We start from the raw sequence: 26,753 nt of genomic DNA on the forward strand, positions 1-26,753 counted from the left end.
TTCTTTCAGTATCCTAGTTTCGATTTTTATTTATAAAGAAAAGATATTTAAAGTATTTTATTACTTCCAATATTCCATACTAATTTTTTTAAAATTAAAAAAATTAACTATTTATTTTTCTATATATTTAATGCGACATTAATTCTTTATTTTCTATTTTATCTTTATGTTAAATTTATTTATAATTGATTCTATAAAATTCTATAAGACTATAGAGAGGTTTATTAAATTTCAAAAATATCTATAGAAATATAGTTCAATTGCATTTAGCTATTCTTTTTTTATTATTAACCTTATTAAAGACATTCTTAAATTTAAATAAAATACAATAGTATGGAATGAGAGAGTATAATTTAGCTATATAGCATTAAATATTAGCTCATTAAATATCATAGCTGATGAAACTAAATATTTTAGAGATTGTTTAGTTGTGGAGAATTCTTTTTATTTTCAATTTTCAATTCTCTTCTTCAATTACACGTATTCGTTATTTTTTATTTTTTATTTAAAAAATAAAAAATAAAAATAAGAGCTATTAAAAAGAAAATGAAAGATACTTTTAATTTGAATATGCATAACAAAAAAATAATAATGGAGCTCGCTACTGTATGACTCCGTATTTTCTAAATTAAAAACATCAAAATAATACTTTCTATACTCATATAAACATAAAGAGTTAGAAAATACTTTTCTATTTCTCAATTTTGAAAAATTATGTTAACTAAATATGAAATTCTATTTTTCTATTTTCTTGAAAGAATTTTCTAGAAAATAGCTTTAGTTTCAGCTTTTCCTTATTTTCACATAAATTACCATAACACTAAATTTTATACTTAAGGTCATTAATTTTATTATTCTTCTTAAAACTATAACACTAAATTTACACTACCTCAAATAATTCCCTAAGTTAGGAATAGTCCAAGAAATTATGAGGGAAAGCCAATTAATGGTATTGCAATTTGAAATTGTGATTTGATGATTCATAACAGTGAGAAAAAGATATTAAACAAAATTAACAAAGAAAAAATAATAGAAAAGTTAAAATAGAAAGAGGGAATAAAAAGAAGAAAAAATAAAACTATATTACCAATTTAATATATAATGCAAAGTTCAATTACCATTAAAATAACAATTGATATTAATGTTGACATGGAAAATATTTTGTAAATAATTTTTCTTGGTGAGAAAGAAGACAAAAATAGAAGTTTATATACTAGTAAGAAAAAAGAAATAAAAATAAGGTACCATTTGACAAAATTTGGATACTATTAAGCTAATTTACCTTTAATTTATAAGATGGATTATTATGAATATTATTGATTTTAATAGCTAGATACAGTTATATTACATCACCTACAAAAATTGTATGTGAAAAATAATAATAAATATAAAATTTTCACACTATAAAAATATAAAATTGTCACTAAGAACTCGATTGAGTTGTCTTAATTGTTGTATTTAGAAGACATAAGAACATTAATTAGTTTTTATAATAAGCATAGCTAATTTGAGGTCTAGCTCAAATGGTAAGAACATTACTTTTAGAAAATAGAGGTTTTGAATTTAAGCCCCCCACCACTTCACTAGATGACATTTTACTTTTATGGCGAGTGTAGAAGAATGACTATGTAACCCACAACTTGTTAAGCTTTCTATGAATAAAATAAATAAATAAAATTTATTTTAAAATTTTTAACTTTTAAAAATAAATGCTATTGTCACTTAATCAGCAACAATATATCTCAGCATTTAATCCTTTGTCCTCGTCACTAACCAACACTTAATAGATAAAAAAGAATGCTATGGTGAAAGATGAGATCTAAATGGCATATGACAAAAAGATCATCCCTGTCAATTCAACAATTTAAAATTATTACTAATATAATAATAATATACATATTTTATTCTACCTTTTCAGTAGATTAAGGTCATCCATGACATTAACCAGACTAATCCCATTAATAATGTGATGTTTAATATTTAAATTTATATTGATAAGGATATGGTTTTAGACCATGATTGGAACTTGAGTAACCTTACTAATAAAAATATAAAACTAATTAATCTAAGAAAGGATTCTATGGCTATACTAGTAAGTACTAAACATTGTTTATTGCAGGAAAGAACAAAACCTTGACCACCCAATAAAGAAACACAATTTTGCATAATTCCATTTATTTGCCAAACTTTTACCAATGGCTGACCCACCAAGAATGTTTCTAGATCTTGTAGCAGAGTTAGGTCTTTTACTTTGTGCTTCCTATTCCCTAGTTTTTGATCTAACACAATAATGTTTTTTTCTTCTCTCTTTTTAAGGTGCTACTTGAATGGATTAACCATATATGATTTCTTTTTATAATTTTAATTTTAATTTAAATAAATTTGATTGCCTTGATTGGACTCGAATGATTATATTCTATTTTAAAATATAAAAATGAGATATTATAATAATTTAAGTTGAATTAGATTTGTAAATTTCTCAATATGACATTATAATATTCAAATTGGTTAAAGTTGGAGGTTGAGGTTAAGTTTTGCTTATATATATGTTTATAAGATTCTTTATCTTCAATATTTTGCCTAATTCATTTGCTTTAGAATCATGTCCATGGTTCTACTCACAAAGCCTTCGTGAAGTAATAGTTTGTCTATTGTATGCTCAGGAGATTCCATTTTATCTCTCTTATTTATATAATTATTCGATCTCTTGATAATTGATTACCTAAATTTTTACATTAAATATGTACAATCTGACTCATATCCATTCTAAAATTAAGTTAAATATAAATAAAAACCTTATTATAAAGCTACTTATAAAATTTTATTTTCTTTTGGCCTGAAAATTAAATCTTAAATAATTATTACTCGATAAAATCTCTCAAAAGTTTGATCAAGTAGCATATTCCTGAAAGAGGTAAAACCCCTTTTTTAAGTATTGAAATCCTTCAACATGTGAGAGAACATACTAGTTAAGTTTGGAAAAACTAAAACCCTTTCTTAGACTCTGAATGTTTCATACATGAGGCATTCTCTAAAAGTGAGAAATCATACTAATAAAATGTAGGAGTATAAAGTTCTTTATAAATGAGTTACAAAATTAATCATATTTGAGAGTCTGGAAACCTATCTCTATTGTAAATCCAACCAATCTTTTCAGACACTAGAAACTTCTTTCATGTAAGTGCAAGTTCTTTATAAATGAGGCAAAATCTATAACTAGGATGCACATTTAAATTACATTTGAGAAGATAGAAAACCCTCTTAATCTCTAATCAAGTTAATCATAATTAGATACTAGAAACCTCTCTTGAGAACAAAGACCTACCTAAATGAGCCACTCTCTATAAGTGAGATAAACAATAAGTCTAGCTTAAAAGGTTAGAATTTCCTTTCAAGAAATTAGAAATTGACACAAGTAAAGGAAAATTCTAAGTCCTTCTAAAAGGAGATAATCTCTATAAGTGAGATGTGCAACTAACTAGAATTAAAATGCTAATCTTATCTATCTTAATTCAAAATTCTCTTCAACGCAGAAATCACTACATGCTTTTTAATTAAAGTGTAATATTGAAACCTTCATAAATGAGACATTTTTGAAATAATCAAACAATAAAATCTAAAAGGCTAGAAATCGCTTTTAGACCTTAAAAAGCTTCCAAAATGATATACAATTAAACTTTTATAAATGCGGCATAATCATTAAACCTTCCTAAGTGAGGCCTAAATTTAAAGGCCTCTTTTCCACAAAGAAGAGAATTTTGGAAAAAATGTGTATTAAACATTTCTCAAAATAGAAAGTTGATAGAATATATACAAAAATAATAAGCTTCATAAAGAAGCTATTAGCAATTAAATATGCCAGATAACCAACTAAAGAAATAACTAAGCTATTCTCGTATTAGTCGCCCTCCTCTTTTTTGTAACTACCCGAAACTAGATCATATGAGATATTGTCCATTTTGGTCCCCCCACTGGCCTCACGGTTTTGTCCCTTTGGTGGGTTCGAGAACTTCCAAGGAGGTCCCCCATCTTAAAATTTCTCTGAATTAAGCACGTTTAACTTTGGGGTTCCTACAATTCCATAGCCAAACAACCAAAAAGCATCTCATATTATTAGTTCCAACTCTTTACATGTATGTTATTAATCATTCTCCGCCCCATTTTGATGTGCAATTCGATTCATTCAAGTAGCCCCGTACCTTAAAGTATTGTCATCTTAGAAGTCTGCCAGAAGCCGCTCCTTGTCCAGACATCCTTTTTGCCCCGGCATCCACTTCCCTCCCTCGTCGGAATGCTTCTCTAGGTCAGGCTGTCACATGCCCACCAGCTTCCGTTTGGTTCATTTTCGAGCCACACATTTACAAGAGGGGTTTTATTCTGATACCATTTGTAACAATTGGAACCAGATCACAAGAGATATTGTCCGCTTTGGCCCCCACTGGCCTCATGGTTTTGTCCCTTTGGCAGATTTGAGAACTTCCCAAGAGGTCCCCCATCCTGGAATTTCTCTGAACGAAGCACGTTTAACTTTGGAGTTCCTACAACTCTACAGCCAAACAACCAAAATGCACCTCATATGATTAATTCCAACTCTTTACATATATGTTATCAATCATTCCCCGCCCCATTTTGATGTGCAATTCGATTCATTCATGTACCTCCGTGCCTTAGAGTGTTGTCATCCTTGAAGCCTGCCAGAAGCTGCTCCTTGTCTAGACATCCTATTTTTGCCCCAGCGTCTACTTCTCGCCCTCTCGTCAGACCACTTCTCTAGGTCAGGCTATCACTTTTTCCCCCCTCAAGCTGCATACACACTGTGGATGCAAAGCTTAGAAATAGCATATTGGAATTAAGGAATAGGGAGAGTTTTTATGAAATCATCAGTAGCTTGATTAGAGGAAGAAATTGGCAAAAGATGATTGATTCTATCATTGACGTTATCTAAAATAAAATGGCAATCAACCTCAATATGTTTAATCCTCTCATGGAAGACTGGGTTATGAGCTAGATGGACTGTATACATGTTATCACAATAAAGCACAGCTCGGGCAAAATGAGTAACAAGAAGATCATACCGTAAGTAAAGCAACCACTAAAGTTCACAATAAGTCACTGCCATATCTCGGTATTTTGCCTTAGAAGAAGAGTGAGAACATAGTATCTTATTTCCTAGATTTCCATAAAAACTAGGGAATCACCAAGGAAAACCAAAATCTTGACGTTGATCTGTGAGAATCGGGACATGTTGCCCAGTCTGAATCTATGAAGGCCTTGAGCTGAAATGATTCTAAAGTAGAGAAGAACCAGCTGCAATGTCACTTGCTAAAATCACATCATCCACATAAATCAAAAGAGTAATAAAGGAATTATTACAGGACTTAGTAATAAAGAGAGATCTAATAAAGCTTGAGTGAATCCTTGCACTAGCAAGACATAGGTCAATTTTGCATTCTATTGTCTATTTGACTATTTTAAACCATAAAGAGACCTAGTGAGCTTGCAAACAGGACTAGGAAGTAAAGATTAAAAACCAAGTGGTAGTTACATATATACCTCCTCATGTAAGTCCCCATGTAAAAAAGCATTATTGATATCTTATTGATGTAAGTACCACTCCTTAACAACAGCTACTGCTAACAAGGTTCTCATAGTAGACATCTTAGCCATTGGAAGGAAAGTGTCAAGATAGCCTAACCCATGTTGTTGCGTATAACCTTTAGCCACTAGTCTGGCCTTACACCTTTCAAAGGACCCATCAGACTTATCTTCCACCTTATACAACCATTTATAACCAATTGGGTATTTTCCAAGAAGTAAGCTAGTCACAATCCAAGTATTGTTTGCTTTTAGAGCTTGAGTCTCCTTGTTCATAGCATCTCGCTAGCACTCATATTCAATGGCCTCATTATAAGAGTAAGGTTCAGTCACATTCTCTAGAGATAAGGTAAATACCTTGTGTCTTTGTGTAAGGTGACTGTAAGAAAAAACCTTATTAAGAGTATGAGGAGAGGTTCTAACTGTATGATATTTATAATCTTAAAGGTAGGTAGGGGGTTTATTTGTTTTGGTAGAATGTTTGACATGAGTTGGATGTGTTTGGAAAGGTTGAGAAAAGAAAGGAGAGGAAGTAGGTGAAGAAGATGAGGAAATTGGAGAATTTATAGATGAAGAATGTCCATAAGAATCAAAGACACTAAGAGTGTCAAATACAATAGGAAAAATAAAATTGCCATCCAATAGAAAAGTGTGCTAGGCATAAGAAATAAAGTTTCATAGAGAAGAATATTTCTAGAAATAAAAACTTTTATGGTGGCAAAGTTAAAAAATCTGTAACCTTTTATATGTGAGGGGAATCCAAGAAAGATGCATTTTTAGGATCTAGGATCAAATTTGGCTTTGAGTTTTGCTATAGTGGAAGCACAATACAGACAACCAAATACTTTGAGGGTTGTAAGGTTTGAAAGAGTTTTGTAAAATAATTTATAAGGTATTTTGTTGGACAAAAGAAGAGAGGGGATTCGATTAATTACATAAGATGCATGAGACACATAACCATACCATAAATACAAAGGCAAATTTGCTTGAAATTTGAAAGCTCTAGCACATCTAATGTATATTAATGTTTCCTCTCTACCATGTTTTTTTGCTGAGGTGTGTAAATACAAGTAGTTTGATTGATAATTCCATGGGAAGTATAAAAAGCAGGCATCTCAAACTCTAAACCATTATCACTTTTAACACACTGGACTTTGCACTGAAATTGAGTTTTTGTGAAAGCATAAAAATTCTGCAAAGGAATTATAGCTTCTAACTTATGTGTTATAAGAAATGTCTGAGTGCATCTACTAAAATCATTAATGATTATAAGAAAATACTTGTGACTATATAAAGAAGCCATAAAGGTAGAACCTCAAATGTCAACATGAATCAACTTTTAAAACTTCATTAGTTGTAAATATGCTTACATGGAAAGGAGTTTTTAGTTGTTTAGTAAAATAACAAATGTTACAACTTACATGGACAAGTAAAGTAACAGAAAGGTCAATAGCTTAAAGAAGCTTTGACCTAGGATTAGAAAGATGACCGAGTATGTAGACATTGGCTTTATCAATTTCTACGTAAGAAGAAATATTATAGGTAAAAGAATTAGGAACAACATCATTAGACTCACACAAAGAAGGTATTGAAAGGTAATAAAGTCCATTGAAATTTCTAGTTGATCTAATTATCTTTGAGCAGTGAAGATCTTGAAACAAGCATAGGTCCTAATAAAAAGAAGACAAATGTGAATAAGAAGTCAACTTGCTAGCAGAAATCAAGTTGAATGAGAAATTAGGGACCAGAAACACATCATACAACACAAGTGAAGGAGAAAGCTCATTAGTGCGTATATGATTGACTAAAATTGTATTCCCATTAGGCAAATGAATATAAATACGTATGATTCTAAAGGATTTAAACGATTTTAATGGTGCACACAATATGAATTGTGGCACTTGTATCCATCACCCAATAATTAGAATGTTCAAGCTTCTTATAAGCACTTATACACTGATGTATACCTGACAAAGTAGATTCTGGAAAAGGCACAAAATTAGTAGAGATAGTATTTTCATGAACAGCCTTGAATCTAAAATAGTAGTTTGTAAAAGTAAAGCAAGTAGCTTGGAATATTGTTTTGCAATAAATAATGGTATAGCTGGAGAAGATTGTACTTGTTCATTTCTTTCTGTCATAAATTTATCACCCACCCTCATGTGAAGAAAACTCCTTAAAAGGAACTCCTACTTAATTTGCATATGAACCAAAAGTCCTACTCCTTGGCTTATGACTATGAGGATAACCATGTTTCTTATAACATACATCAAAAGTATGACTAGTATAGCACAGTAAGTGCATTTGAATTAGGATTTGCATTTATTCCTCCACTAGAATTGTTACCTTTTAAACCTAAAGGTATATTATATTTCTCTGTTGTCTAGAAAAATAAGACACTTGATTAACATTCCCATTAATTTTTCCTATATTACTATAAAATACAAAAGGTTCAACTTTCTCAAATCCAATTGACAAACCAAGCTATCGTTCATGCTTAATAACAAGTCCAAAGACTTTATTAATTGGAGGTAATTGATCAAGTAAATCTATGAATGAACAGTATTAAAAGTCTCATTAAGGCCTCGCAAGAACCTAATCGTATAATCACTTTATTGATAAGTTCTTATAGTATTTCTAGCTCCACAACGTCTTTAAAGCTTGGCTTGATTGATTAGAAAAGTGAACCAAACTTCGTCTTGACTATCGGGAACAGAAGAGATAGCGATTCCATCATTATAAGTTCATTCCATACAAGACCAGCCAATTGTATGGGAACTACTTTAAGAAGTTATGCAAGGGCATCCGATATTACTAAATAGAGCGCTGACTTTGCATAGATTAGGCATACAAACATTCCAATAGGATCATAACTATAGACAGGCATAGGTCTCAGATTAGTCAACTCATCCCATAAAATCTTTAATTATGTAAAAAAATTAGTGAAAAAGGAATCCTTCTATTGTAAAGAAAAAATTTCTTCTTGTAATTCTATTATTCTAAAAGCATCTCCTTATAAGAACCTATCTTTCAAATCTTTTCTAAACGTATGTTGCAATATCCAACCATATCACACTCTTCTTAATAGAAGGAGATAAAAATTAAAAAATCCATGATTGAACTATCATATTGCATATTTCCTATACTTGATAGATTCCACTTATAGTAGCATGTAGAGTAATAGTTCCATCAATAAATCTTAGTTTTTTCTTCAACATTAGAGCCATTTTCATTGATCGAGCTCATGAGTAATAGTTAAAACCAGTAAGAATAGGTGACACAAGTACTAAAGATGGATTTTCACTTGGATAAAGAAAATAAGGAACTTTTAGGATCATCTAACTTAGGGTTTGAATGCAGCTGAAAGAAAACTTTCAAATAAAAAAAGAATCACAAATCTATAATCGCAAAGATAAGAGGAAATAAAAAATGTAATTCTCTTAAACTTTAGAGAAGGTTTATGAAAGAGTAAAAAGTGTTTGTTTCTTGAGGAAGTGAAAGAAACTCTAAGAAAATATTCTTAATGCTTTAATGCCATTTCACAAAGCAGAGAATTCTAAAGATATATGTATAGATCCATTTCTCAAAATAAAAAATTGACAGAATATATATAAAAATAACAAGCTTCACAAAAAAGTTGTTAGCAGTTAACTATGCCAGCTGACAGTAAACAATAGATTGCTCTAATAACCAACTAAAGAAATAAAAGAAGCTGCTCTCTTGTTACTCCTCAAGTGAGGCACAACTTCTAAGATCTCCATAAGTCAATAATAATATCTAAGTCTTCCTTAACCAAATAGAAAACATTTTAAGACCTTCACAAGTAAGGCAGATGTTACTATAGCCCTCATCTCTGAGATAAAAACTGATCAAGTTCTTAGAAATTAGATTAGTTGTTATATTTTATTATCAACTTAACTTGTATGATGTGCAAATAAAAATTTTGACATTTTTTGGATTCAAATTACCAATTTTACTTTCTTTTTGTTAGTGAATGTTCCAAACAACATAAAAGAAAAGAAATAATAAAAAAGAATTAAAAACTACTTACAAGTCAAATATTTAAAACTAATTAGAGTATTGAAATTATAATACTTTGAAGAGATTCAATATAAATTTAGAATATTAACTCTAGTAGAAAAGGAAGAATTTTTTTTAACTGATGTATAGGAAATCATTTTCATATATTTGCACATATTTTTTCAATTAATTTTAATTTTTTTAATAAAATATAAAAATTTTACCCAAATTTTAAAATACAAGCTATTAATATTAAGAATCTTATAAAAGATATATAGGTTTCTTTTTAAGACATAAAACACATATATCATTGAGTGGACAAATACAATATAAATATAATCTTCTTTACATTCTATAGCATTTAATGATGTGAAGGAGTTCTATAATTAATGATACTAACCATATATTGACTAAGAGTTAAGAGGACTTAAGCTTTATAAGATTCAATATTATTTTTTGCATTTAAAGGCCCTTTATATATAAATGACAAAACAATGAGTTAATAAACTGAATAAATAAATAATAACTTAAGAGCGGGTCACGGCCTAGTCTGTAGGTTGGTCCATCATCATTGGCGCCGTATGTGGGAAGGCTCGCATTTAGCCTAAATCTCTTTTGATTGAAGGGACATATAATAACACCACATCCCACATTAACTAAGAGTCAATAGGACTTAAGCCTTATAAAGTTCAATACCACATCTTCTTTTTTAGAGCTGTTTTTTTATAAGAAAATAAAATTATGAAACCATAAGCTAAAAGCATATAATACTATAAATATGTATTACGGTATAATCTATGAATTATTCCATCTTCAATAATCATATTTAATGTGTGAATATATGTATAATCATGAAAGGAAATTGTAGGTAAAATTATAAGTGGTTGTTGCCATCAAGTACTTTTAGTGAAAGATATAGTAACAAATGATTGGGTACAGAAAAATACATTTTTGTGTAATTGTAGGAGTGGAGACATGGTCAAAATGAAACAAATAGAGAGTAATGTGAGAAAAATATAGAAAAGAGATGAGAGTGTACATGGGAAGGCGTGTGGGGCAGGCATGTGATTGTGACCCAGATTTTGTAGTTGCCGTTGTAGGTATAAGGAAAAGCACAACAAAAAGAGAGAGAGAGAGGGAGAGAGAGGGTGGGACACGTGTAGTGCAGGCTGCTGTTGTAAGAGGGTGGAACGCGGGGTTAGACGTGTTCAAAAGGGACCAATAAGCCATTAACCTCCCCACCCACCAAACCCCAATCCCCAAACCCACCCCACCCCATAAGCCTCCACTGTTCCCATAATGGCCCAGTACACAAACCTCATCCCCCACTCCTTTTTTTTTTTTTTTTTCCTTTTCCTTTCTATATTCATTAATTATTCAATAATTAATAATATGTTTAATAATAATATACAATAGATAATTTTACAAAAATAATTAAATCATTATTTATTGGTATTATAATATATTATACCTTATCTGTTCCAACTTTGAAATTATATTTGATAAAGTGCGTTTCAACAAAAATTGACTTTTAAATTTTAAAATTTTTCTAAAGCAAGTTTAACAATAATACTTTATAAAATATTTTTATAAATTTATTAAATAAGTAATTATAAATATATATTTTATTAACACCTAACAATAATTTTACAAAGCATACTTAAATTTCAATGTGTAACGTCTGTAAATTAATTTTAATATTAATCAAATAGAATGCATTAATTTTATTATATCAATATTATAATTTTATTTACTATAATAATCCATGATATTTATTTTTTATAACAGTGAATATATATATATATAATATAAATTGTATAAAGAGGTGAAATATAGTTTGACAATTTTATTCGATTGTTTTAAAATTTTAAAATAAATATTTATTTTTTTAATTTATTTTCAAAAATACTTTCTGCAACAATTTTAAAAGTTTTCAATAAAAAAGATAATGTAGGAAATCGATTGTGCTTACTAAAATAATAATTATAAATCAATAAAAATAATTTATCCTAGAATTACTAATGTAACTATTAAAAACCTCATCTATATGTATTCTTTCACATATTTTACATCTAAATGTAATAAGTTTGTTATTAACTCACTAATTTCTATGTTGCCACGTCATTTTCCTCATTATAAAATTTTAAAAATTATTATCAAAAATTATTTTTGAAAATAAATTAAAAGTATAGGTATTTATTATAAATTTTTTAAAATAATTGGATAAAATTATTTAAAAAATATAAAATATATAATTTAATTAGTAATTAGGCCACTAAGCAAAGCATCCAAAGCCCGTGACAAGTATCCAAAGCTCCAAGACCTCTATATATAGAGGAGTCCTCCTTCTTCATCCCTCAGAATTTAGAATTCAGAAGAACATAGAAGAGAGAAAGAAAGAAAGCTCTTCCTGAGTCTAATTCTCACAGAAGAGATTAGAGTAAAAGAGAGTGAGTAAGAGAGAGAGAATCTTGTAACTCCTCCTGTAAGTCTATATTTTCTTCTGTTTTTGTAAAAACTCTCTGGTTAGAAAGTCAGGAATAGAATTTGATTCTCCTCGAATAAATTCAATTTCAAAATCAAAAACAGATAAGATAGCTTGCCAGCGGAAAATCATTTTGAAGCTATATTTTGGACAACTTTTTGTAAAACTTCTTTTGCAGATTTGCAATCAATCCTTAAAAGAAATTTTTGATTTAAAAGATCGCTTTGAAATTTAGAAATACAGAGAACTATCGAAAGGATTTCCTTTTTGATAGTAGAGTAATTCTTTTGAGTATCGTTCCAGTGAGCGAAGTAAACCGGACAATACATTCTTTGGAATTTTGAACTTGCTTTAGAATCCCACCGTATCCTAACTCTGATGCATCCGTTTCTACAATCTTAAATGCAGAAGGATCAGCTAGATGTAGGCAAGGAATTTCTAAAACTTGTTTTTTAATGCTTTGGACTATCTTTGTATCTTTGGTCGGACCAAGGAGGAGGGTTTTTCCTTAGCCTATCATGCGAGAGGTTTTGCAAGACAGTTTAAATTGGGATAAAAATCCATGACATAATTTAAACTACCAAGAAATCTTCGTCGGGTTTTTCCAAAATTTTATCCGGAAACTTTGGAAGTGAATGCAAGGGATCTCTCAATTGGAGTAATTGTACCCTGAGAGATGTAATGACCAAGAAATCTATTTTTCGTTTGAAAAAGAGATATCTTAGACTTTGAAACCACTAAACCATTTTTCTTAACAACATAGAAAAACGTTTCTAGGTGTTTAAAATGTTGTTCAATGGAATTTGAAAATATTAAAACATCATCTATGTAGACAATGCAGAACTTTGAAAATGGATTAAAAATGTCATTCATGATTTTCTGAAATTCAGAAGGGGCATTTTTTAATCCAAAAGGCATGACATTCCACTCATATTGACCGAATGGGACTGTAAATGCCGTTTTGTAACGATCTTTTGGATCAATCTGGATTTGCCAAAATCCTGATTTCATGTCAAACTTTGAAAAGATGAATGCAGAATGCAGTTTTTGTAAAAGATCTTTCTTATTTGGAATAGGATACCTAATCCACTTAAGAGCTTTGTTCAATGGTTTGTAGTTGATCACTAGCCTAGGAGTTCCTCTTTCTATCTCGCTATTCTTATTGACATAGAAAGCTGCACAAGACCAAGGTGATCTAGACTTTGAAATTAAACCTTTAGACTCAAGATCTTTAATCTCTAATCACGAATGGCTTTCTAAGGACTCATTCATCCGAATGGGTCCGGCTTTAGTAGGGATTTGCTTATCCGAAAATCATTTCATATGGCAAATCTACCATATTTTGCTTCGATTCCAAAAAGCATTTGGAAGATCAGAACAGAGTTCATTCTCAATCTTCATTTGAAAATCAGAAATTTTTCTTTGAATAAAATCATTTTGCAGTTGATCTAGGATTCTCTTCAAACCCACATCTTGTTGAAGATGAGAAAGATGGGTCTGTTTTCCTTTGATCAAAGCATTGATTTCAAAATTGTAAATGGAATGGGCTTTGATAAGATTCAAATTTCTCTTTTTTGGTTTTTCTAGAAAAGGAAAAACAATCTTTGAATCTTTAGCTTTGAAAATGATTCCAGCAGTTGTTACTTTAAAGGGAGTTATCAAATTGATAAATGGAGTCCCTAAGATAACAGTTTGCTGAAGATCCTTTGTAAGAATAAAAATATTTTTTAAAGCAATGTTATTATTAAGAATTGCGGCTTCAGTTTTACCAGCAATCTTAATCTTTGAAGAATTGGCTGAAGTCAGCCTTTCTTTGGTTTCTTGATGAAACCTTCTAGGAACCAGTTAGCAGTTGATACAATTGAGGTCTGCTCCTGTATCAAACAACGCGATGGTTTCTATCTGGAAATCACCAGGGAAAACAAGCTTTATTTGAATCAAATATTTTCTTGAAGTAATTTCCTTTAAAACATTGATAAAGTTTTCAGGAACATTTTCAGAAACTTCAAGGTTTTGAAAATCATTTTCCTCATCAGAATCAGAATCACTATTCTGCTTGAGGATCAGGCTTTGAAGCAAAACAGAATCATTTTGTTGTTTTTCTTTCAACTCTTTGAGTTCTGTTTTGATGGTTTTAATCTCCTTCTGTAGTTCCTGAACAGTAGGAAGAGGGTTTTTCAACTTCTTCCCTTTGTCCAAAATCATAGTAAGATCATAAGTATTCTTACTAGATGAAGGAACCAGAGATTCAGTTTTTAAAATTTCTTTTAAAACTTGCTTTTGAATAAGAGGATCACTAATATGCTTTACAGCTTCAAGAAGAGCTTCTTGTTGCCTAGTGAGCATATTAATGTTCTTTGAAGAGCTCTCTGAATCTGTCTCAGAACAATCAGTTGAGGTTTTGATTTCATCAATTTGAAATTCTTCCTCACTGTTTGAGAACTCTGATTCAGATGAATCAACTAGAAGAGCAGAAATCTTTTGCAAAACTTCTTCTTCTATTTGAAGCTCATGGAGTCTTTTGGAAAACTTACAATACTTCGAAGTATGGCCTTTCTTACCACATTTGAAGCATGTAATTTTTGAAAAATCCTTTTTTGAATCTTTCTTTGGAAATTTAGAATGAAATTTGGAAGAAGATGGTTTTTTATAGAAATTCCCCTTGCTTTTTGAAGGCTTTCTATATTTTGAAAATTGTTTCTTTTTGAAAGATTTTGAATGAGAATCAACTTTGCATTTCCCTTTGCAACTAGACACGGGCTCTATTGGGTTGTACTCAAACTGGTTACAGAAACTACCTAGTTCCTGCCTAGTCTTTTTCATCTCCCATTTGAGCTGTTTTTGAAGCTTAAGGTCATGACAAATCTTTAAACCTTCTTTCTGGGTTAGGCTAACTAACTCACCATAAGTGTAGAAATCATAAGGGATTTGACCGTTATGGGCTTCTCTTATGGTATTCCTAACTCTTTCACCTAAAATCTTAGGTAAACCGGCTAAGAACTTTTCTTTCCAGAAAGGTTGGCTAGAATCTTCCCTAAGCATGACTCTGGTTAGGAAAGTGTCTTTGTAACTTTGAAAATTGCTAAGCTTCTTACAGGTAAGATTGCTAAGGAGCTCGGCATTCTTGTCTTTGAGCAGAGAAGGGTCTCCTATGAAATGTAGGGAAATAGTGAGGATTAGGGTTGAAACCGCATCCTCAATTGGATTTCCTATTTCATCTAGGATTGGAGTTCCTTCTGTTGTTTGGATAGCACCTAGGATTTGGAGTTCTTTGTGCTTGAGTGAGATGATAATCCCACCATCCTTTTAACCGGCCGAAAATCCAGTATCGGAGCTCAAGAATGGCTCTGTCGGAGGTACCACTTTGGGTTTTGTAGGCATTGGCTGCCATGGTCATCTGTTGTAAGAGACCAAGGATGTTGTATTCAGACATTCCATCTATATTCCATTCATAGACGGAGGAGGCATTGAATCTAGACTGGGTTAGGATGTTGTTCCTATTCTCAATTCCTAGATCTCGGAGCAGTACTCCTAGGAGTATTCCAGGTCAATCTAGGGGCTTGGATTCCCAATCTGTTGATATTGAAGGGTTTTGGAATAGGGCTTTCAAGCTCCGAATCACTTGACTCATCGCTTTGGGCTTGTCCTATTGTAACGATATTCCTACCGCTTTGAGGAGTATCCGGTACTAGATTTTGGACGACTCGGGAGGTTGCTAATCTACTCACCGTTCTCTGATCGCTTTGGCAAACTCAGTTTGCTTTTGGAAATGGTCTTGGCTCGGCTTTGTAGGTGATATGGCTTAAAACTGGGTTTTAAGCTTCTCGACCGGGTTCGACTCTTTTGGTTGACCGGGGATTGGAGATGTCACTACAGGGGGCTTTTGAATCCGGTTTTCTATTCTAACCGGTTGCTTTCCTATAGTGTTTAGACAGTGTTCGAATAATTGTTCTGTTGAACAATATTCTTGACATTCTTTCAAGGTCTTCGCTACCAGTTTGTAAGGCGTTGCCTCTATCTCACTCTCTCCATAAGGAATGGTTATCTTCCTAAGGGAGGATGTTCGACCGGACAGTTAGGTTTTCTCCTACCTTCCACTCGGGGGCTTTGTTCCTTACCGTGATGTGGACTAATACTCTTTTCTTTAAAAGGATATGAGTGACCATGCTCTTTGCAATATATTTGAAACCAATCAAAAAATTTGATTTGGGCTTTGTTTTGAATACAAAATTGATAGTATCTATCCTGAATACTATCTTTTTCTTTTAAAAAGTTCTTAAAAACCAAAGTTTCTTAAGATGGTTTTTCTTTGAATAGAAATCTTCATGCAAGAGTTTTTATCAATTTCGAACTCTTTTGAAATCATGTTGATCTCTGCTTCAAGGTTTTGGGTAATGGGCTGATGGTGATGGCGAAGATGGGGTAGAGGTTATCTCTATATCTTCGCCATCATTCTTTGATCGATGTAGACTACGGGATATTGCTTTGGTAATCAACATTCGGAGTGTTTTTGGAAATACTCGGATGTTGAAAATCCGGGTTGTGTTTGGGATGGAATTGGTTCTTTGTAAGGGGCATAGATAAGGAAGGAATTTTGGATACCCTTCCAATATCTATGGTCGAGGTTGAAGAACCATCATCGGAAAATCTAGAGGAAGTTGACTTTCATTGAATGTGATCTTTACCTTTCCATCTGGATATTGGGCTATGTGTTTGAGGTCTGTGTTTGGTTGTGTTTGCTTTGGAGAAGTAGGTTGGGTTGCACCTTCAAGGATCCATTCTTCTGGAAGTGTAATGTCTTTCCATTGAATGGTCTTTGGAATGGTTGTATTTGATTTGGATAGATCTGTTTGAAGGAATAGGGTTTCTCCTTTTGGTGAGTGTAGCTTGTGTTTGGAACCAAAGGCAGAAATCATGGATTTGTAATGAATTTTGAAAATTAATGCTATCGGAATAGATCCTTCAAGCATTTTGTAATTGTGAGTTTTGATTTGAAGAACGATGCTCTTTAAAACATTTTTATCGTTTAAAGAAATCGTGATATTTGGAAAACAATTGAAGGAAATAGGTCCTTTCTTGAGGCTCGACTCAACAGTACCTAACAGGGAATCATAGAAATTTGTAAACCTAGCATCCCTAAGGACGGCTAATATGGAAGTATCTAGACCTTCTCTGGTAAGGGGCTTAATACCTACCTGGACTAGACCTATGTGGATATACTTATAATCCTTTTCCATATGCTTTTGGAGGGTCTTTGGATTTAAGAGATAAATCTCTTCAAAAGGTTTTGAAATTTGGATATCTCTTTCTTCAGTCTTGATTGTAAAATCATTCTTGAAGAGAGGGAACTTTGAAAACTCATAAATTTGTTTCTTTTGGACTTTGGGTATTTCCCAATCGTCAATATGCTTTGAAAAATCTTCAATAGTGATTTCTTCACTATTTACTAGACCTTTGTACCTCGATGATTCAGAGGCAGAAGAATTTGAGAAAGAAGAAGATCTACAGAAGAAAGGTTCTAAATTCATTTTAATCTAAACCAAAATAACTTTCTAGACAAGCCTGGACCACAACTCTCAGCTTTACTGCCCTGTCCGTCGGGACTTACTACTGCGCATAAAATGAACAGAACTTGTCTATAGGAAACCTGATGCAGTCTAAAATGAATGTAAAATCTTTGTAATGTAGATATGCTTCTAATCCCGGAACCCAGTAGGCTCTGATACCAAATTAGAACGAGATCTAGGAAATAGAAGGAAATAATAAGCAGTGAAGATATAGATCTAAGTTCGTGGCGTTGTAACCAGATTCACGCATTCACAGCCTGTGGGAGCTTTAAATGCTCTTGCAGAATCTGTTTTCCAGCTTATAAACTTATAGATCTGAAGATAAATTTGAACAGAAGCAATCAGTGGGAACATAAACTTAGAATGCTCCCACTGGAGATGGCAACGGGTCGGATCTGGATCCAGATCCAGATCCGTTTTTGGACCCTGGATCCAAATCCGATCCGGATCCGTCGGGTCTGAAAAGTTGGGATCCAGATCCAGATCCGTTGGATCCGAGTCCAAAATGGATTCTAAACTGATCTTGCTAATTTTATCTATTTTTTTCTAAAAGTTATAGAATTCACATAAAAAAATGCATACGTTATACTTTTCAAGCCTCCCTCAAAGGGTACAGGTTCAAATGTTATACTAATCCATACTTAACTTATACCGTAAATTGTTTCACGAACAGAACTCACGAACTGACTTCAATGGAAGAGAGAGACTGAACTGTTGGCTTCAATGGAGGAGAAGGCATAAGCGGCGGATTCACATGAAGCAATACAGAATTTCAGAGTCTACACTATACTCTACAGAGTACTAGAGAGGGAAGTTAGAATTAGGGAATTTAGGGTTTGGGGCCTTTGGGATGTTGGGCTTAAGTTATAGTTGTTATTAGAGTCTCAGACAACCAGATTCAATATAAAAAAAATATTGAAATTATAAATTAAACGGGTAAACGGATCCGGATCCGGGTCCAATATTTGGATCCAAATCCAGATCCGGGTCCAATATTTGGATCCGGATCCATATCCGTTTTTTCAAAGCAGGATCCGGATCCAACCCGGATCCGTCAGGTCCAAAATTTTAAGATCCATATCCATGAAAACGGATCTGGATCCACAGATCCGGGTCGGGTCTAGGATCCATTGCCATCCCTAGTTCCCATATTGAGTAGGTAACTACTTTGTCTTTTCTATTATAAAATTGTTGTAGTCATCTCCAATTCCTTTAAAAATCAACTATTATATATATAAATTAAAATAAAAGTAGAATAGAATGGTTAGGCGTGCTAAATATTTGACTTCCTTTAACTTGAATTTTCATAATATAAAGAAAATTCTTTTTCAACACATGAACATTGTTGAAAATTTATTCAATTTTATAGTTTTGAATGTTTGGTTCACATTTCACAATATATTTTCTTTTGATAAGGTAATAAAATATATATTTCGTACAATTATTTTGTTCGTAATGTATATTTTTAAAAGTAATTTTAATATGAAAATAAAATAATTAGAGGACTAATCCCATTCATATAAAATCCTAAAAAGAAAAATAAAAATCAACCATTCTCTTTGCAAATGAGTTTGACAAAAATACAAGTATATGCCTTTGCAATGTTAGAACTAATGAGGCAGCGCTATTATTATTTGAGAACAAGTTATGTAGTGATTGTGTATTTGTTTTTTCCTTGTAGAAAGTGCAATTATTTACCATTCATTTTGCACATTTAGCATTGATAAATATCCGATTAAATCTAAAAATAATTATATCTAAAAGCGTATAAATGAAATGATAATAATTTAATAATAATTTCAAATTTAAATTTCAAGTGTGAAACTTGAGGGCTGGGGAAGGCCGGCCGGAGAAGCTGTCGTAGAAGCTTTGGCCCTTGCTTTACAGAAATTGTTAGGAACTGACTAAATGACTAGATTATCTCGGAACGCCAGCTAAGCTAATAAATAGTATTAGTTCCCTTCAATCAAATTAATAAGCTTTTTGATTGATTCAAGGCGCCGCCCTCCTTCTTAGAACCCCGATAGGGGGGCCTCGACCCAGGAAGGGGAGAGTGGCCGAGTGGTCAGAATTAAAATTCTTAAGATAATATTTTACTACTTGTAAGAATTTTATTTAAAATTTATAATATTTAATATTATTAAAAAATGATTATAATATCATTACTATTATAAAATATAAAGAATTGTTAAAATATTTTCATCTATTAAGTTGAATTTAGCATGCAAAAGTTAAGGAAAATAAGACTGGATGAAATAGTATTAAATAATAAAGACAAAATAAATTATAGTCCAATCCAATATTTAATACAAACCAAAATGACTATAATACCCTCTATGTTATCTCTTAAAAATTTCTAAACCATGAAATATTATCAATTAGATTTGATATGCTTGGAGATATTATATGCAAAAATGCATCCTAACTTCACAATTATAAAAATGCTGAACCTTGCTACTAATATGTAGTACATTAAGTATATCTCCTTTTCTATTTGTGATGATAAAATGAATTTAATTGATGATTAGGCCCTTAGAGTTGTTATAAACTTGGGTTAAAATTGTTACATATTTTGGGCTTCTAATAAAATAAAATTCAACTAAACCATTAAAATTATTATGTTTTTACAAATTAGTCCTTAAACAAATAATTCATCCCATTCTGTCCTACCTATAATATATTATTTAATGTGAGGGTAATGGATTTAAGTTAGGTTCAAATAAAATAATAACTTATGGAAACTCTTTCTATGTCAAAAATAGAATTCTAACTAAGAGATTATTTTTGTGATTAAATAATTACATTTAATGAAATTAATCAAACTTGAGTCAAAATCTTTCTCTTTTTTTCATTTTTCTATAAATATTGCATAGAAAATATGCTTGCATTTCACATGTCATCATGAAACACATTGAGAAATAAAATAGTAAGCTTTTTTTTTTTCTTTGGGTTATTAAAAAGAAAAGGGAGAGTGAAAGAGACATTAAAATTAAAAAATTATTTATCTATTTTTAGGTTCACTTTGGCATAGCTCTTTAAATCAATTTTTAGGTTTTTCATCTTTTTCTTTCAAATTTTTAAAGTTATTTTTTAAGAATATGATTTTGAAAAAGTTAGAAATCCCAATTTCTTCTAAAATTAATTTTAGAATCACTAAAAGATAAAAATATTAAAAAATAATTAAAAATAGACAATAAATTCTACTCTAAAAAATGATAATTTTTATCTTTTCTAAAATTAGAAATATTGTAAAATAATGAGATTTTATATCTTGATATATTACATGATTTATAGATATGATGAACATATTAATTAATTTTAGTGTATAAAAAGGTCATCCTAATAAGGAAGGGAGGGGAGGGGAGGGGACGGGGGAAAGGGAAAGGGAAAGGGAGGAAGGGAAGGTGGGGGTCGTGTCAAAGTATCAAGCGTTCATGTCCCTCGAGACCCCTTTCACCTCGTTTATATCACTATCTATTTTTTTTATTTATTTATCAGTCCTTTTTTTTTTTTATATATATTTATAATTTTTTTTTAATGAGCCCCCACTTCTTTTGTTAAAAATGTAACACGTGTTCTTCTCTACCATGTTTGAGTTGGATCTCTCCCCCTTCCTTCTCCCCGTTCTATATAAATCCTTGCCTTCCTCACATCACTTCCCCAAAAACAAACACCCACTCACTCTTCCTTTCCCTCTCTATCTCACTCACACTCGCACTCAATTCATATTCACAAACCCATAAATACCCAAATACCAATAACCTTCACTTTAAAGATTTCTCTATATTTGAGCCAATTACTTTGCTCTTCATTCACACCCTTTGTACATTAAATTGAGTACAAGTATTACTACTTGAAAATTGGCTCTTTTGCATTTATTATTTTTTCTTTCAATTACCAAGAATAGAACAATACCAACAATAACCAATTATACCATGGCTACTATTACTCCATCATCCTCCTCCTCCTCCTCTCCCTCTTCTATCTTTCTAAATTGGCATCATAGTGGAAAAGCCAACATTATTTCTTGCTCTCTCCACACTCCTTCCATTCTCCATTTCCCTAAACAGTCTACTAAAACCACTAATTTCCCACCTTCACCTTCTACTTCCACTCCTGCCCCAAAAAAGTGGCTCACTACTACTGTTGATAAACCTTTAGCAACTCAACATCAACAACAAAGGCAGACACAGAAACAGGAATTAAATCTGTTACAGAGAGCTGCATCCATGGCTTTAGATGCTGTTGAAAGTGCTCTCGTTTCACATGAACGTAAGCACCCACTTCCCAAAACTGCAGACCCAGGAGTCCAAATTTGTGGTAACTTCGCTCCTGTCCCTGAGCAATCCGTTGTGCACAGTTTACCAGTCGCTGGAAAAATCCCAGATAGCATTCATGGTGTTTACATTCGAAACGGAGCGAACCCACTTCATGAACCGGTTGCTGGTCACCATTTCTTTGATGGTGATGGTATGGTTCATGCTGTCCAGTTCGAAAAGGGTGGTTCTGTTAGCTATGCTTGCCGGTTCACTGAAACTAATAGGTTTGTTCAAGAGCGTGAATTAGGACGTCCAGTTTTCCCTAAGGCCATAGGTGAGCTACATGGCCATTCTGGGATTGCTAGGTTGCTGCTGTTTTATGCTCGTGGACTGGTTGGTCTTGTTGATCCTAGTCATGGAACTGGTGTTGCTAACGCTGGTCTTGTCTACTTTAATGGCCGTCTTCTTGCTATGTCTGAAGATGACTTGCCTTACCATGTCCGTGTTCTTCCTTCTGGTGATCTCAAAACTGTTGCGCGATATGACTTTGATGCCCAGCTTAAAAGTACAATGATTGCGCATCCAAAAGTTGATCCTGTTTCTGGTGAACTGTTTGCTCTTAGTTATGATGTTGTCCAAAAGCCTTTCCTGAAATATTTCAGGTTTTCCCCTGATGGGAAAAAGTCTCCCGATGTTGAAATTTCACTTGATCAGCCAACTATGATGCATGATTTTGCCATCACTGAGAACTTCGTTGTTGTTCCTGACCAACAAGTGGTTTTCAAGTTGCCTGAAATGATCCGCGGTGGCTCTCCAGTTATCTATGACAAGAACAAGATGTCAAGGTTCGGAATACTAGACAAGAATTCCAATGATGGTTCCAAGATTAAGTGGATTGAAGCACCAGATTGTTTCTGTTTCCATCTCTGGAACGCCTGGGAGGAGCCCGAAACCGATGAGGTTGTTGTGGTTGGGTCTTGTATGACTCCTCCTGATTCAATTTTCAACGAATGTGAAGAGAGTCTAAAGAGTGTTCTATCAGAAATCAGGCTAAATCTAAAGACCGGTAAGTCTACTCGCCGTGCCATCATTTCTCAGCATGAACAAGTCAATCTAGAAGCAGGAATGGTGAGCCGTAACTTGCTTGGAAGAAAGACTCGGTTTGCTTACTTAGCTCTTGCAGAACCATGGCCTAAAGTTTCAGGATTTGCTAAGGTAGACCTCAACACTGGAGAGGTTCACAAGTACGTTTATGGAGACAGCAAATATGGTGGCGAGCCAATGTTTCTTCCCAGTTCCGATTCAGCCCAAGAAGACTCTGGGTACATCTTGTGCTTTGTACATGATGAGAAGGAATGGAAATCAGAGCTGCAAATTGTCAATGCAATGAATCTGAAGCTAGAAGCAACAGTTAAGCTTCCATCTCGAGTTCCTTATGGCTTTCATGGCACGTTTATCAATGCCAGTGATTTGCAGAAGCAGGCTTAGCTTAGCTATATGATCAATGGGCAGATTCAGAGAAGAGATTTATCAGAGGGATGCTTGCAGATAATGTCCCCGGGTCTCCTTCTCTGTTTACAGAATTATCATATTATTATTATTAACCCTGTTTTAGGATTCTGTTTTCAGTTTCTTTTCGGGTTCTTTTATGTTAAAGAGTGGGAGGTTTTGAGGGGTCAATTAGTAGCTTTTGGTTAATACCTAGATTGAGCTCAGTTGGTCTCTACTTATTCTTACACTCTTTGTTGCATTTTGAGAAAAAAAGAAAAAGAAAAAAAAAAGTATATAGTCAACAGCACATGTAATATTTTATCCTCAGTTTATGCCTCTGTTTTCTTTTTTATTTTTTCAATGCATTGCTATGTAAATATTGTAATTTTTAATAAATATTTCCCTTTTTTTTCTTAATATTCAATTTTGTGCTCGTTTCTTTTTTACACATGTCAAAACACTTTATCAAAAATATTCACATATTTATATAATCAAAATTCAAATTCAGACTCTTAATTAAATTTAAAAATAGACTCTTACCATTTTATTCGCACGTTCTTGATTGTACTTATTTATTTGTGAATTTTATATTCAAAAATATCAATCTACATCAAATATGAACCGTGGATGAAAATATATTCATATTTATAAACCTCACTCTATCTAACATTAGTGGAATTTGAGATTGCTTATTCTCTAACATTTCCTAGATATTTTGTTTTTCTTTTGCCAATTTGAAGTGCTGAAGAAATGTCACGTTCATATCTAAATATCCATACTTGATATGATATTTCTTTTTTCTCTTTTCAACTGGGATGCTTGCATATGGCAAAGAATAATGCACTATTGTAGATTAATGACAAGAAAGCATTAAACTTGAAAATGATTATAATGGTCGATTTATGATCTATTTTAATTAAAATTTTAAATAGCGGTATGATATTATAAAACGTATTGATATATAAAATGGTAATTTCTATTATTGTAAATTTTAAAAATAATTCCCAATTCAAACGAATAATTCAAAAATATATTGGCTAAATTGTCTTTAGTAAAGATTTTCTTAGAAACCAAAAACAACCATATTAGGACTAATCCATTATCTAGAATATATTTGAAATTGTCTTTGGATGTTGAAAAAATAGATTATATTTTTTTAATTTAATATATATTTTTTAAAATTTTAAATATAATTTCAAAATACTTTTATAAAAATAAGATAAAATAAAAATTGAGATTTAAAATATTACTGAAAAACTCCGTCCAAAAAGTCATAATTTAAATTGACAGTTGACGGTTGATATATTTATTTATTTAATGTAGGAATAAAAACATTGGAGATACTTTCTCTACTTTTATTTATTTGTAATGGTTACAAATGGCAACTTATTTTTGGTTGTGTGTTTTGATTGTTAGGTTGATCTGCAACACAATTACGAGAGGAAATATTTTGACCAAAAAAACAAATACAAAGAGGAAACATCATAGTATTTTGACTTGTTTTGAATGAGAGACATGAGAGTATCATATCATTTACACTTTGTTAATGACCAAATAAACAAACGAGTGAGATATTTTCACATTGTGATTTAATTTAAAAATATTATAGATTTTAATTTTAATCGGCATTTTCTCAATATATTTTGTTACGTAAAAATATGAAAATGAAGATTCAAACTTAAAAGCTCGAAATGTAATATGCACCGATCGTCGGACCGAGTAGAGTGAATATAGTTATTTACTTCTAGCGAGTGCCTCAATGCTTCAGTATATTGATGCAAGGGCATTTTTTTTCCCCTTCTGCTGGTTTAAAGAGCTATTACTATCATGTGTCAGTTATGAGGGTAAACATAAACCAACTTGTATTGTAATAGCAGAATGTGGGTTGCACTTGCCCATGAAACTCAATTATTGTAAGAACCCTCTTCTCCCACATGGGGAAGTGGGTTAATGTGGTTCTTTTGAGGGACCAACCGATGAAACTTCTTCTTCTTTTTCTTTATTTTCAGTGCAGGAAGCATAGTTTCTCATAATCATGTTAGCACCCACTAGCCAAAGAAGGTTGTGTATGTACTGAAGAAGGATGGGCTCATTACTGGATCATTAATCTGTAGGCATGTAGGGTTACTGAAGTGTCTTTTCTATTGTGTTCAATGCTTGGGCAGTTGCATGCTTTTTCTTTTTTTTTTTCTCATTACATCCCATCCAAATCCAAATCCAAATCCATAGTGCTGCCTCAGTCATGGCCATCTCTTGTTCTCTGCTTGTTTAAATACATAAGAGAGGCAATGCCCTCATTGCAATTTGAGGTGTTTGCACTTTGAGTTCATCCATTATGTCCCTTTCTGCTACTTGCATATTATTATTGTCTTTGTGTTATTGCTCTTTCACAAGTCTCTTTGAATGGATGAGCATCTTTTTTTCTTTTCTTTTCTTCTTATCTTTTTTTCTTTTCTAAATGAGAAATTCACACTATATACGCCTAAATCTAGAAATAATTACAAAAATTCCTCTTCTTTTATTTTTTTTATATTCTTACACTTTCTCACTGTAAAATTTAATTTGAATGGAGAGGTTAATTTTATCAGTTGAAATAATAGCTATACTTCCTAGTTATGGCAAAAACTAGTAATTTGCTCATGCATAATTATTTTATTAATTTTATATTTAAAATTTTATCTTATATATTATATATAATTTAATTTATAATTATATTAATATAAAAATAAATATTATTTTTAATTTTATGATATTTTTATTTACACCTATATTAATCTTTTATAAAAAAAATCATGTAATACATTTTTGGAAGATTTATGTGTTATATGCTAACGTAAATAAATATGAGAAGTATATATATTTGTCTATTTTAAGTTCTTATATATTTCATTGTAATTTTAAATAATTAATGCTTCATGTAAAATCTATTACTTCTATTGAGTCGTCTGATGGAATTTTTTCATAATCTTTTAGTGGTTGCTTTAATATGTTGAGACTGGTAAAATTCTTTTTAGTATTTGTGCAAGTATTGAACTTTTTTTTCCGTAATACGATAGCTGCACAAATTAAAGTAGAAATAATAATAAAATATAATATTAAAATAATTTAATTTAATAGAAATACAATAACTCAAATTATAATTAATAAAAAATAAATTAGCACGTTTACATATACCTCAAAATATTTAATGTTTCGAAATATTAAAATAATAAAGTACCCCTAAAAATATTTAAATATATAAAAATTTATATTATTATGATAAACAACAAGAAACTAACGATATTTAAAATATATATCTTCACAAAAATAATCTTAAATAATCTATATATATATATA

The 26,753-nt window shown here is 31.6% G+C and overlaps 1 protein-coding gene across 1 annotated transcript; it reads left to right on the forward strand.

Moving 5' to 3' along the window:
- The first annotated feature begins 21,142 nt into the window (after window positions 1-21,142).
- LOC8287688 (9-cis-epoxycarotenoid dioxygenase NCED3, chloroplastic) lies at window positions 21,143-23,841 on the forward strand. Its single transcript, XM_002529482.4, has one exon. The coding sequence runs from the start codon at window positions 21,603-21,605 to the stop codon at window positions 23,412-23,414; it is 1,812 nt and encodes a 603-aa protein (XP_002529528.2). The 5' UTR covers window positions 21,143-21,602; the 3' UTR covers window positions 23,415-23,841.
- The last annotated feature ends 2,912 nt before the right edge of the window (window positions 23,842-26,753 follow it).

Source organism: Ricinus communis, chromosome 9 (assembly GCF_019578655.1).
Source record: "Ricinus communis isolate WT05 ecotype wild-type chromosome 9, ASM1957865v1, whole genome shotgun sequence".
Classification (NCBI taxonomy): domain Eukaryota; kingdom Viridiplantae; phylum Streptophyta; class Magnoliopsida; order Malpighiales; family Euphorbiaceae; genus Ricinus; species Ricinus communis.

What these genes read in the sequence shown, in the direction of transcription:
- LOC8287688 (XM_002529482.4), top strand. Translation starts at nt 21,603, where the DNA reads ATGGCTACTATTACTCCATCATCCTCCTCCTCCTCCTCTCCCTCTTCT.